Here is a 14259-nt window from a genome sequence, read left to right as displayed (position 1 = left end):
TGATTGAAGGAAATGCCGTAGTTATTAGTATTATCATGAGCAATCTGTGACTTAGAGAAGCAGCATGGCTCAGTGGACGGGCTTTGGAGTCAGAGGTCATGGGTTCGAATCCCGGCTCCGCCACCATGTCTGCTGTGTGACCTTGGGCACTTTTCTCGGAGCCTCAGTTACCTCAGCTGTAAAATGGGGATGAAGACTGTGAGCCCCACGCGGGACAACCTGATCACCTTGTATCCCCCCAGCGCTTAGAACAGTGCTTTGCACATAGTAAGCACTTAACAAATGCCATTATTATTATTATTATTACCTAAGCACCCCATCTTGGCCAGCCAGCACCGTGACCAACCCGCACCCTCAAAGCCCGGAATAGCTCCCTCCTTGCTGAACCCAGGCTCCTGTTGCTTTGGCCTGTCACGGACCCCAGTTTGGGCTCCCGGGAGGTCGGTTGGAGCCGGATTGTGGAGGGAGAGAGAGAGCCTGGGAAGGAGGAGAAGGCCTGCCAGGGCTGGGCTGAGCCACGGGCTCTCTGTTTGGGGTTGGGGAGATTATACTTCCTCCCTCCGCCACCCCCTCCTGGGAACATACCTACCAACTCTGTTATACTGAACTCTTCCAAGCACTTAGTACAGTGTTGTGCACATAGTAAGAAGCAGCGTGGTCTAGGGGGGACTGGGTCTAGTCCAGTCTTTTAGACTGTGAGCCCACTGTTGGGTAGGGACTGTCTCTATATGTTGCCAACTTGTACTTCCCAAGTGCTTAGTACAGTGCTCTGCAATCAATCAATCAATCAATCAATCGTATTTATTGAGCGCTTACTATGTGCAGAGCACTGTACTAAGCGCTTGGGAAGTACAAATTGGCATCACATAGAGACAGTCCCTACCCAACAGTGGGCTCACAGTCTAAAAGGGGGAGACAGAGAACAGAACCAAACATACCAACAAAATAAGTAGGATAGAAATGTACAAGTAAAATAAATAAATAAATAAATAAATAGAGTAATAAATATGTACAACCATATATACATATATACAAAGTATATATGCACAAAGTAAGCGCACAAAGTAAGCGCTCAATAAATACGACTGATTGAAAGCACAGGCCTGGGGGCCAGCGAACCTGGGTTCTGATCCTGGCTCCGCCATTTACCTGTTGTATGACTCTGGGCAAGTCACTTCCTTTGCCTCACTTCCCTCAACTATCAATCAATCAGTCAATCATATTTATTGAGCGCTTACTGTATGCAGAGCACTGTACTAAGCGCTTGGGAAGTACAAGTTGGCAACATATAGAGACAGTCCCTACCCAACAGTGGTTTCACAGTCTAAAAGGGGGAGACAGAGAACAAAACCAATCAATCAATCAATCAATCAGTTGTATTTATTGAGCGCTTACTGTGTGCAAAGCACTGTACTAAGCGCTTGGGAAATACAAGTTGGCAACATATAGAGACAGTCCCTACCCAACAGTGGGCTCACAGTCTAAAAGGGGGAGACAGAGAACAAAACCAATCAATCAATCAATCAATCTTATTGAGCGCTTACTGTGTGCAGAGCACTGTACTAAGCGCTTGGGAAGTACAAGTTGGCAACATATAGAGACAGTCCCTACCCAACAGTGGGCTCACAGTCTAAAAGGGGGAGACAGAGAACAAAACCAAACATACTAACAAAAAATAAATAGAATAGATATGTACAAGTAAAATAAATAGAGTAATAAATATGTACAAACATATATACAGGTGCTGTGGGGAAGGGAAAGATGTAAGATGGGGGGGGGATGGAGCCCTGTTCTCCCTCCTACTTAGACTGAGCCCCATTTGAGACAGGGACTTTATCCAACCTGATTCATCTGTATTCATTCATTCAATCGTATTTATTGAGCGTTTACTGTGTGCAGAGCACTGTACTAAGCACTTGGGAAGTACAAGTTGGCAAAATATAGAGACGGTCTGTACCCAAAAATGGGCTCACTGTTTAACCCAGCACTTAGAGCAGTGCTTGATGCATAATAAGTGCTTGACAAATGCTATTTAAAAAAAAAAGAGCAAAGTGTACAGTGGCAGAGTGACTTGGCGGGTAAGGGGTTTGGGTTTTCGCCAGGGACTCTTGGCTGGGCTGAGGTTGTTGGCATTGGTGGAGAGAGTGGGCTCGTACTGGGTTCAAGAGAAGCCGGCACTCAAGTGATCAATTGTATGCATTTTATTCATTCGTTCATTCATTCATTCATTCAATCGTACTTCTTGAGCGCTTACTGTGCGCAGAGCACTGTTCTAAGCGCTTATTCTTTAATCGTATTCATTCATTCCTTCAATCGTATTTATTGAGCACTTACTGTGTGCAGAGCACTGTACTAAGCGCTTGGGAAGTACAAGTTGGCAACATTTAGAGACGGTCCCTACCCAACAGCGGGCTCACAGTCTAGAAGGGGAGACAGACAACAAAACAAAACATATTAACAAAATAAAATAAATAGAATAAATATGTACAAGTTAAATAGAGTAATAAATATGTACAAACTGTTATCTGTTAAGCACTATATCTGTTAAGCACTGTATGCCAGGCAATATATTAAGCACAAGGTTACATACAAATTAATCAGGTTAGACACAGTCCCTGTTCCACATGGGGCTCACGGTCTTAATCCCCATTTTACAGATGGTGGAACTGAGGCCCAGAGAATAATAATAATAATAATAATAATAATAATAATAATAATAATAATAATAATAATAATGGCATTTGTTAAGCGCTTACTATGTGCAAAGCACTGTTCTAAGTGCTGGGGGGGATACAGTGTGATCAAGTTGTCCCACGTGGGGCTCACAGTCTTAATCCCCATTTTTACAGATGAGGTAACTGAGGCTCAGAGAAGTGAATTGACTTGCCCAAGGTCACACAGCAGACAAGTGGCAGAGCCAGGATTAGAACACAGACCCTCTGACTCTCAGGCCTGTGCTCTTTCCACTAGGACAAGCTGCTTCTCGTGTTTGAGATTTGATGAGGGGCCTCAGAGGAGCAGCGGTGTCTAGGGCAAAGAGCTCAGAGCTGGGAGTCAGGAGAGCTGGGTTCTAATCCTGGCTCCACCACTTGGCTGCGGGTGACCTTAAGGTAGCCCCGTCACTTCATCTGTAAAAATGAGGATTCATGCAGAGAAGCAGCGTGGCTCAGTGAAAAGAGCCCGGGCTTGGGAGTCAGAGGTCTTGGGTTCTAATCCTGGCTCCGCCACTTGTCAGCTGTGTGACTTTGGGCAAATCACTTCTCTGTGCCTCAGTTACCTCCTCTGGAAAATGGGGATTAAAGCCATGGGGACAACCTGATTACCTTGTGTCTACCCCAGCGCTTAGAACGGTGCACGGCACATAATAAGCGCTTAAGAAATACCATCACCACGACCATCATGTGTTCTCCCTCCCCCTTAGGATGCGAGCCCTGTGTGCAACAGGGATGCCAGCCGACGTGATGGTGCTGTTTCGGCCCCAGTGCTTAGCACAGCGCTCGTCTAGGCGGGTGCCCCGAACCCGCAGTCCAATGATTATGGTGTTCTCTGTCTCGGCAGCACCCTGTCCCAGTGCATCCACGCCTCCGCGGCCCTGCTGTACCCCTTCAGCTGGGCCCACACCTTCATCCCCGTGGTACCCGAGACCCTCCTGGATACGGTCTGCTGCCCCACCCCCTTCATGGTCGGAGTCCAGAAGCGCTTTCTCCACGATGTCCTAGACAGCCCCACGGAAGAGGTATGGCGGCCCAACAGTCGGTTGTCCCTGCCTTCCAGAAAGTCCCGCAGCGTGGCTCAGTGGAAAGAGCCCGGGTTTGGGAGTCAGAGGGCAGGGGCTCTAATCCCGGCTCAATCAATCAATCAATCAATCGTATTTATTGAGCGCTTACTGTGTGCAAAGCACTGTACTAAGCACTTGGGAAGTACAAGTTGGCAACATATACAGTCCCTACCCAACAGTGGGCTCACAGTCTGAAAGGGGGAGACAGAGAACAAAACCAAACATACTAACAAAATAAAATAAATAGAATAGATATGGACAAGTAAAATAAATAGAGTAATAAATATGTACAAACATAGATACATATATACAGGTGCTGTGGGGAAGGGAAGGAGGTAAGATGGGGGGGATGGAGAGGGGGGCGAGGGGGAGAGGAAGGAAGGGGCTCAGTCTGGGAAGGCCTCCTGGAGGAGGCTCCGCCACTTGTCAGCTGTGTGACTTTGGGCAAGTCACTTCTCTGGGCCTCAGTTACCTCATCTGGAAAATGGGGATGAAGAATGTGAGCCCCATGTAGGACAACCTGATGACCTTGTTTCCCACCGAGCACTTAGAACAGTGCTCGGCACATAGTAAGCGCTTAACAAATACCATCATCATCATTCCGCAGGCGAGCCGCTCGGGCCTCACGGCCCTGCCTGGGCCGGGTGATGCTCCCCACTTTGTGGCCTAGTGGAAAGAGTCTGGAGTCAGAGGACCTGGGTTCTAATTCCAGCTCTACCGCTTGTCTGCTGTATGACCTTGGACAAGTCACTTCACTCCTCTGTGCCTTAGTTCCCTCATCTGCAGAAATAGGCTTTCAATAACAGTTCCCCCTCCTACTTAGGCTGTGAGCTCCATGTGGGACCTGATGATCTTGTATTTACCCCACCGCTCACTACAGCGTTTGGCACATAGTAAGCACTTAGCGTATTCATTCATTCAATCGTATTTATTGAGCACTTACTGTGTACCTAGCACTGTACTAAGCGCTTGGGAAGTACAAGTTGGCAACATATAGAGACGGTCCCTACCCAACAATGGGCTCACAGTCTAGAACATATGCCACAATTCTTCTTCTCATTGCCTCAGGCTGCACAACAGATCAGCAGCGGAGCTGGAATTAGAGCTCAGCCTTCCTGACACCTCCACCCTTAGCCTGGCTGCTCTGGGAAAACTGGGAATCAGAAGGTGCCCCTACCCCATCCTCCTCCCCTCCCCCGCCACCCCAGCCTCTGAATTCTGAGCTCTAGGTTGGCAAGCAAGAGGTTGTCTGCTGTGTGATCTTGGGAAAGTCACGTCACTTCTCTGTGTCTTAGTTACTTCATCTGTAAAACGGGGATTAAGACGGTAAACCCTATACGGAACAGGGACTGTGTCCGATCTGCGTACCTTGTTACCTAATCATCATCATCATCAATCGTATTTATTGAGCGCTTACTATGTGCAGAGCACTGTACTAAGTGCTTGGGAAGTACAAATTGGCAACATATGGAGACAGTCCCTACCCAACAGTGGGTTTACAGTCTACCTAATCCAGCGGTTAGCACAGTGCCTGATACATCATCATCATCATCAATCGTATTTATTGAGCGCTTACTATGTGCAGAGCACTGTACTAAGCGCTTGGGAAGTACAAATTGGCAACATATAGAGACAGTCCCTACCCAACAGTGGGCTCACAGTCTACCTAATCCAGCGGTTAGCACAGTGCCTGATACGTAGTAAACGCTTAATAAATACCATGCAGGTAGGTAAGTCGGTACCCACAGGCCTCGGTCCCTGCTTGAGTTCTGGGCTGGAGAGGGGCGGCAACTGGCCAGAAGGTTCTTGGGCAATAGGAGTCGAAGTGCCCACACCCGGAAAGTTTACCGAATTTACAAAACTTCCTGCTTCCTCCGCTCCAGTGCTTCTAGGAGTCGCAGAGCTGCAGGCTCTGGGTGTGAAGCTGTGTCCGCGGGCCCCACCCTCGTGGGCGGGTGGTAGGGATGCTCCTGGTTTCGTGCCATTCATTCATTCATTCAATCGTATTTATTGAGCGCTTACTGTGTGCAGAGCACTGTACTAAGCGCTTGGGAAGTACAAGTTGGCAACATACAGAGACGGTCTCTACCCAACAGTGGGCTCCCAGTCTAGAAGAACTTCTCTGCGACTCAGTTACCTCATCTGTAAAATGGGGATTAAAAGTGTGAGCCCCTTGTGGGACAACCTGATTACCCTCTCTCTATCTACCCCAGTGCTTAGAACACTGTTTGGCACATAGGAAGTGCTGAACAAATACCATTATTATTATTATTTCCACTAGGTCATGCTGTTAATCCAAGCTCTCAGTACAGTGCTCTGCACACATTAAGTGCTCAATAAATACCACCGATTGATTGACTGATCTACAGGCAGGACAGGAGTCTCTGCTTAAATACAGACCAGGTTTTCCTCAACATGTGAAACTCTGAGGAGATGCTAAAGATGACCCTACTATCATTATTTTCAAGAAGGAAATGAAAAACCAGAGAGCTACACTTGAAACAGCTCACTAATTGCCTCTGCTGGGCCTTGCTAGCCTCTGGTAGTTAGAATTTCTGGCTCTGCCTCACAGGTGCCAGGGACCCTTACTCCCCCGCCCAGTCCCCCGTAGCTGTTTGCTCTCGGCTGCGGCTCCTCAGCTGCCAGTAAAGCCTCCTCCAGCTGAGGGGGGTTCCCGGCGGTGGTGGTGGGGGAAGCTCTGAAGCTGCCGGAAAGGGTCCCCGGTACGGCAGGGGCTGGCTCCGCTTCTGGTTCAGAGGCAGGCAGTGAGCTGGTTCCAGCCCCTGGGCACGGGGAGCCCTGGGGTATGGCTACTTGGCCTGCTTTGCCTCCCTAATAATAATAATTGTGCTATTTGTTAAGCGCTTACTATGTGCCCGGCACTGTACTAAGTGCTGGGGTAGATACAAGGAAATTGCACTGGACCCAATCCCTGTCATCATCATCATCAATCGTATTTACTGAGCGCTTACTGTGTGCAGAGCACTGTACTAACTGCTTGGGAAGTACACCCTTCCCACATGGAGCTCACCATCTTAGTCTCCTTTTTACAACTGAGGGAGCTGAGGCCCAGAGAAGTGAAGTGGCCTGCCCCCAGTAAGTAGTCAATAAATATGACTGGGTGAATAATAATAATAATGGCATTTGTTAAGCACTTACTATGTGCAGAGCACTGTTCTAAGCGCTGGGGGTGGAGACAAGGTGATCAAGTTGTCCCACGTGGGGCTCACAGTCTTAATCCCCATTTTACGGATGAGGTGAGGTAACTGAGGTAACTGAGGGTCAGAGAAGTTGCCGACTTGTACTTCCCAAGCGCTTAGTACAGTGCTCTGCACACAGTAAGCGCTCAATAAATACGATTGATTGATTGATTAAGTGGCTTGCCCAAGGTCTCACAGCAGACATGTGGCGGAGCCGGGATTCGAACCCGTGACCTCTGACTCCAAAGCCCGGGCTCTTTCCACTGAGCCACGCTGCTGCTCTAATGAGTGAATGAAATTGGCAGAGCCAGGATAAGGACCTGGTCTTCTGACTCACGCCCGCGCTCTATCCACTAGACCATCTTGCTTCTTTCTGTTCATTCAAATTCCGCTGAGGGGAAGGGTGGACTTCCCAGGGTGGGGCAGAGTGGCAGACACCTGGGCGGAACTCACCTGGCTGGTGTCAGCGAGATTCATTCATTCAGTTGTATTTATTGAGAGCTTACTGTGTGCAGAGCACTGTACTAAGTGCTTAGGAAAGTACAACAATAAAGAGTAACAGTCCCTGCCCACAACCAGGCTAGAGTTGGGGAGGCAGACATCAATACAAATAAATAAAATTCCAGCTATGTCCATAAGTTCTGGGAGGCTGGGAGTGGGGAAGAGCAAAGAGAGCAAGTCAGGGTGATGCAGAAGGGAGTGGGAGATGAGGAAAAGTGGGGCGTTGTTTGGGAAGGCCTCTTGGAGGAGATCAGTTAATCGTATTTATTGCACTCTTATTGTGTGCAGAGCACTGTACTAAGTGCTTGGGAGAATATGATACACCAATAAACAGGCGCATTCCATGCCCACAACAAGTTTACAGTCTAGAGGCAGACATTAATAATAATAATGATGCCATTTGTTAAGAGCTTACTATGTGCAAAGCACTGTTCTAAGTGCTGGGGGGGATACAGTGTGATCAAATTGTCCCATGTGGGGCTCACAGTCTTAATCCCCATTTTTACAGATGAGGGAACTGTGGCTCAGAGAAGTTATAAGTGACTTGCCCAAGGTCACACAGCAGACTTGTGGTGGAGCCGGGATTCGAACCCATGACCTCTGACTCCAAAGCCCGTGCTCTTTCCACTGAGCCACGCTGATTCACTATAATATAATATAATACAATACAACATAATATAATATAATATAATATAATGTTATAATATAAATGAATAATGTAATGTAATAGTGTAATGAATAAATTGCAGATATACTGAACCCCCAGGAGTCTTGGATAGGGTGGCTTCAGCCCAGGGCCTCAGAGTCATTCCCTGAACAGAGTCGGGGACCCAGCAACCCCCCGGGCAGCAATCAATCAATCAATTGTATTTATTGAGCGCTTACTGTGTGCAGAGCACTGTACTAAGCGCTTGGGAAGTACAAGTTGGCAACATATAGAGATGGTCTCTACCCAACAGTAGGCTCACAGTCTAGAAGCAGCAGCGACGGCCAGGCTCAGCCTTCCCCATCAGCAGGGCCCAGTCCAGGCCCCCGGGACGTTGGGTCAGTGTTTCACAGACAGGCCCCCCAAGTGTGTGTGTGGGGGGTTTGTTCCTCATCAGCAGAGTTTGGGGGAGCCAGGTGATCTGGGGTGCCGTGAGGAGGTGGGAGGGGGTAATAATAATAATAGTAATAATAATAATTTGGGCATCTGTTAAGCGCTTACTATGTGTCAGGCACTGTACTGAGTGCTGGGTGAGATACAAGGTAATTGGGTGGGACATAGTCGCTGTCCCCCATGGGGCTCACACCCTTAATCCCCATTTTACGGGTGAGGTAACCGAGGCACAGAGCAGTTAAGTGACTTGCCCAAGGTCACACAACAGGCAAGTGGTGGAGCCAGGATTAGAACCCGGGTCCTTCCGACTCCCAGGCCCGTGCTCTATCCACTAGGCCACGCTGCTTCTCTGGGTCCTGGGGGATTGTGGGAGTGTAGGTGCGGGAGAAGCAGCGTGGCTCAGGGCAAAGAGCCCGGGCTTTGGAGTCAGAGGTCATGGGTTCAAATCCCGGCTCTGCCAATTGTCAGCTGTGTGACTTTGGGCAAGTCACTTCACTTCTCTGTGCCTCAGTTGCCTCGTCTGTAAAATGGGATTAAGACTGTGAGCCCCCCGTGGGACAACCTGATCACCTTGTGACCTCTCCAGCACTTAGAACAGTGCTTTGCACATAGTAAGTGCTTAATAAATGCCATTATTATTATTATTATTAATATTATTATTCTCAGCACAGCTGACTCCGAGGCCCGGGATCTTGCCACCAGACCACATTGGAGTCAGAGGTCAGGGGTTCAAATCCTGCCTCTGCCAATTGTCAGCTGTGTGACTTTGGGCAAGTCACTTCACTTCTCTGGGCCTCAGTTACCTCATCTGTAAAATGGGGATTAAGACTGTGAGCCCCCCGTGGGACAACCTGATCACCTTGTAACCTCCCCAGCGCTTAGAACAGTGCTTTGCACATAGTAAGCGCTTAATAAATAGCAGTATTATTATTGCCCCCCGGGGACCCAGATCAGCTCATCAGCCCCAGGAGGGACATGGGCACGAGCCTCCTTTCACCCTGGGGCCCTGCTCCCGCCCTTCCACAACACCCAGGGAGGCAGCGTGACCTGATGTCAAGAGCACAGGCCTGGGAATCGGAAGATTCAGTTTCTAATCCTTGTTGGCTGGGTGGCCTGGGTGTGTCAGTTAACTTCTCTGGGCCTCAGTTTCCCCATCTGTAAAATGGGGATTAAGTACCTGTCCTCGTTTCCCCTTAGCCTGGGAACCTCACATGGGATGGGGATTGTGTTCAATCTGATTATTTTATCACCCCGTGGCTCAATGGAAAGAGCATGGGCTTTGGAGTCAGAGGTCATGGGTTCAAATCCCGGCTCCGCCAATTGTCAGCTGTGTGACTTTGGGCAGGTCACTTAACTTCTCTGGGCTTCCGTTACCTCATCTGTCAAATGGGGATTAAGACTGTGAGCCCCCGGTGGGACAACCTGATCACCTTGTAGCCTCCCCAGCGCTTAGAACAGTGCTTTGCACATAGTAAGTGCTTAATAAATGCCATCATTATTATTATCTACCTAAGGGCTTAGCATGATGCTTGGCACAGAGTAAGACAAGCATACAAATACCCTAGTTATGATCATTTGGTCCCAGCCCAGTCCCAGGCTGGCGATCCCGGGGAGACGGGTCAGGCCTGGGATCCCCTGGAGTTCTGGGGGACAGCCCTGTGGACCCCGGGGGGTGGCCAGTTGTGGACACCAGCACTGCGGCCGGACTCTCTTCACGGTCCTCAGGCAGCCGTCGGGTCCCCTCCACCACCGGCATCCTACTCTAGCACCCGGTCCAATGATTAGGCAGAAGCCACTGAACCCGGAGTTGTGAGTCAGTAGGCCCGGCTCCATTCCTTCTTCACTGGGCGACCCTGGGAAAGTGCCACCCCTCTCTGGGCCTCTGCACCTCAGAGGGAACCTCCTGACCCTGACTCGGGGCCGGAGAGCGAGCGGGATTACGTTTCTTCCTTTCTCTATCGGACCCTGGGACCACCACTTCCTCCTGGAGCAGCGAGCGCCATGGGCTGTGAGCCAGAGATGGCCCAACCCCCTGATCTCCAGCACGGAGGGGGGCCGTGCCTGGGCCTTCCCACCAGGGCAAGGACCGGGAGAGCCAGGGGCTCCTGCCTGGCTTCTGGGGGGCTGGGCTGGACTGGGATGACCTCTCCTGAGCCTCAAGTCACAAGGAGGAAGTAACCCTTCCCCCATCCTTGAGCGGGGCCACTGCTGCTCTGAGCCTTTTCTCTCCTGACCTCTTCCTCTTCTCTCTGTGTCTTGCCCCGTCCTTCTGGATTCTGGGGACAGGCAGAGGCCCCCTAGTAGGGGAAGGGGTGGGGGTCCCCGAAGTGGGAGGGCTCTGCCGGCTCTCCGAGCAGCAGGGCTGACTCTCTGGGTTCATTTCAGGTTCTGCTGGTGGATTTATGTGAAGGACGGTTCATAAAGCAGGTAAATGCTTGGGGCTACGGGTGGGGATACTTCTCACTCAGTGCTGCCCCGTCTCAGGGTAAATGGGCCCCGGTTCAGATACTTCTCCCTCAGTGCTGCCCCTTCTCAGGGTAAATGGGCCCCGATTCCCTGTCATGGAAGGGCACGGGGCTCTGGGTGTCCCTGCTACACCCCAAAGTAACTGTTACTCCCACTCCTTGACCACTTCCTGTTCCCCATCACCCCTTTCCTGTCCCACTTCCCCCACCCAACCAATTCTTGCTGGCCTGCCTAATTTCTTGGTTTGACTTTTGACCTCTTTAGCCATGATCTGACATCTGATCCTCTTCCAGGTAGGCGATGAAGAGGAAATCCTTCCCGCCAAACTTCAGAGTAGCATCCTATCTGCCCTCAGCCAAGAGACCTCCCACCTGCAGAGTAAGGGTCCCCTCCGCCCCTCCCCTCCGGTCTCTAAGGACCCCCAACTTGACCAGGGGGCCTTGTGGGTGGCCCCCTCCCAGGCAACACTGCATCGGGGCGGAGCCTGAACTTGGACTAGACAGGACTTGACGAGGACCCCCACTTTTACCCTCCTTGGCCCACCCAGAGCCAAGACTGAGAGGGAGAGGGTGTGGTGGGTGGGGAGGGAGCCGGGGAGGGCATGGATGGGCCGAGTTTCTGAGCTTTTAGATTGTGAGCCCACTGTTGGGTAGGGACTGTTTCTATATGTTGCCAATTTGTACTTCCCAAGCGCTTAGTACAGTGCTCTGCACATAGTAAGCGCTCAATAAATACGATTGATGATGATGATGATGAGCCTCCAGCCCTGTCCTGAGCTCTTGGCCCTTGTCTGCAGCTTTGGAGCAGATCAACGAACATGTCTCCGAGCCCTTTGTGCAGTTCTTCGTTGAGATGGTGGGCCACTATGCCGCCCACATCAAGCGACCCCAGGGCAACCAGGGCAGCTTCCAGGAGCGGTCGTTCTGCAAGGCTTTGCACTCCAAGGCGAGCCGCCGGTTCCTGAAGAAGTTTGTCAAGACGCAGATGTTTTCTTTATTCATCCAGGAGGCCGAGAAGAGCCAGTCCTTGCCAGCAGGTGAAGGGCCGGCCCCTTGTCCTATAGGAGGGACCCCGCTGGCGCTTAGGGGGTGGGTGGGAGGGCGGAGGGCACTCTGTTGGGGAACCGTGGCCTGGGGTGGGTAGGTGAGGGGGGTTGCCACCTGGGCATCTTCCCATAGGTCATCTGGCCCAGCTGGTCCCCCAGCTGGGCCGCTTGGCGGGCCTGGGAGTTGGACGTGGATAACTGACTGGTATCTCTGGCCCCGCAGGCTATTTCCAGCAGAAAATCATTGAGTACGAGGGACAAAAGAAGCAGAAGAAACAGAAGGAAAAGGCTGTAAAGTAGCCAGGCTCTGGGACTAATCTCTGAGACACCCCTCCCTGGCTCCGAGCACTCCCTGCCAATCGCTCCTTCGCCCCCTCATCCTGCTCAGGACCCCATCCCGGCTCATTCCTGGGCTCTGGAACTCCGAGGGCTGGCTCTCTCTACACCTTGGGGGATCCATCCCCAAGGCCACTGACTGCCCATGTGGAGACCAGACTGGGCCTCTACCCATGGTCTGCTGCCCTGGGTCTGGGGGGGCCCAAGGGGCAGGGCTCGCCCACCCAAAATCCAGCCAAACATGGCCACGTGAGAATGTGAATTAAAAATGACACTTGTGCCCCCACCACCGACCTGTGACCTGGGGGAGGGTGGAGAAGACGGAGGAGTGGCTGCTCTCGAGGTTGCAGGGATGAGGCTGGGGGGAGAATGGCCAGAGAAAACCTCATTTCTGTCCCAATCTGTACTTCTGGGCCCCATTGGGTGTGACGGTGGGCCCATCGGGCTGCTACCTCGGGGCATCCGAGAGCGGGGCTACTTAGCGTTACTGTTGCCCAGCCAATCCTGCCCAGCATTCTCCAAGTTCCGGAGTTTATCCGCAGCCCAGATTTATTTATTCATTCAAATGTATTTATTGAGCGCTTACTGTGTGCACAGCACTGCATTAAGCACTTGGGAGAGGATAATGTAACAATAAACAGACACGTTCCCTGCCCACAACGAGCTTGCAGTCTAGAGGGGGAGACAGGCATTAATAAAAATAAATAAATGACAGATATGTACATGAGTGCTGTGGGGCTGGAAGGGGGGGATGAATAAAGGGAGCAAGTCAGGGAGATGCAGAAGGGAGTAGGAGAAGGGGACAGGAGGATTTAGTCGGGGAAGGCCTCTTGGAGGAGATGTGTTTTCAATAAGGCTTTGAAGTAGGGGAGTGTAGTTGTCTGCGGGATATGAAGAGGGAGGGTATTCCAGGCTAGAGGTAGGATATGGGCAAGGGGTCGGCAGCGAGATAGGAGAGATCAAGACATGGTGAGAAGTTTAGCATTAGATAAGCAAAGCATATGGGCTGGGTTGTACTAGGAAAGTAGTGAGTTGAAGTAGGGGAGGACAAGGTAACCGAGTGCCCTAAAGCCAATGGTGAGGAGTTTTTGCTTGTTGTGGAGGTGGATGGGAAATCACTGGAGTTCCTCGAGTAGTGGGGAAACATGTCCTGAACATTTTCATAGAAAAATGACCCCAGCAGCAGAGTGAAGTATGGACTAGAGTAGGGAGAGATAGAAGGCAGGGAGGCCAGCAAGGAGGCTGATACGGTAATCAAGGTGAGATAGGATAAATGATTGGATTAACATGGTGGCAGGTTGGCTGGAGAGGAAAGGGTGGATTTTAGCCATGTTGTGAAGGTGGAATTGACAAGATTTAGTGATAGACTGAATATGTGGGTTGAATGAGAGAGATGAGTCTGCAACACCAAGGTTATGGGCTTGTGAGACAGGAAGAATGGTGGGGGCGTCTACAGTGATAAGAAAGTGAAGGGGAGGACAGGGTTTGATTGGAAAGATAAGGAGTTCTGATTTAGGCATGTTAAGTTTGAGGTGATGGGAAGACATCCAAGTAGAGATGTCTTGAAGTCAGGAGGAAATGTGAGACTGCAGAAAGGGAGAGAGATCAGGGCTGGAGATGGAGATTTGAGTGTCATTGGCATAGAGGTGGTAGTTGAAGCCATGGGAGTGAATGAGTTCTCCAAGGGAGTGGGTGTAGATGGAGAATAGAAGGGGAGCAAGAACTGAACCTTGAGGGGCACCCACAGTTAAGGGGTGGGAGGCAAAGGAGGAGCCTGAGAAGGAAACTGAGAATGAGCAGCCAGAGAAATAAAAGGAGAACCAGGTGAGGTCAA

The 14259-nt window shown here is 50.7% G+C and overlaps 1 protein-coding gene across 4 annotated transcripts in view; it reads left to right on the top strand.

Annotated features, from left to right (window-relative positions):
• DENND2D (DENN domain containing 2D) overlaps positions 1 to 13038 on the top strand; it is a 35894-nt gene extending 22856 nt beyond the window's left edge. For all 4 annotated transcript variants that reach the window (XM_038749132.1, XM_038749130.1, XM_038749131.1 and 1 more), the window contains 5 exons: positions 3559 to 3736; positions 10964 to 11005; positions 11338 to 11422; positions 11841 to 12080; positions 12313 to 13038. In XM_038749132.1, the coding sequence (XP_038605060.1) occupies positions 3559 to 3736; positions 10964 to 11005; positions 11338 to 11422; positions 11841 to 12080; positions 12313 to 12389 (622 nt within the window). In that variant the 3' untranslated portion in view covers positions 12390 to 13038. The remainder of the gene's footprint in view (positions 1 to 3558; positions 3737 to 10963; positions 11006 to 11337; positions 11423 to 11840; positions 12081 to 12312) is intronic.
• Positions 13039 to 14259: the final 1221 nt, after the last annotated feature.

The sequence above is a fragment of the Tachyglossus aculeatus genome, chromosome 7 (genome assembly GCF_015852505.1).
Source record: "Tachyglossus aculeatus isolate mTacAcu1 chromosome 7, mTacAcu1.pri, whole genome shotgun sequence".
Taxonomy (NCBI): domain Eukaryota; kingdom Metazoa; phylum Chordata; class Mammalia; order Monotremata; family Tachyglossidae; genus Tachyglossus; species Tachyglossus aculeatus.
The sequence above is the reverse complement of the archived record's forward strand: the minus strand, read 5'-3'. Positions and strand labels throughout refer to the sequence as shown.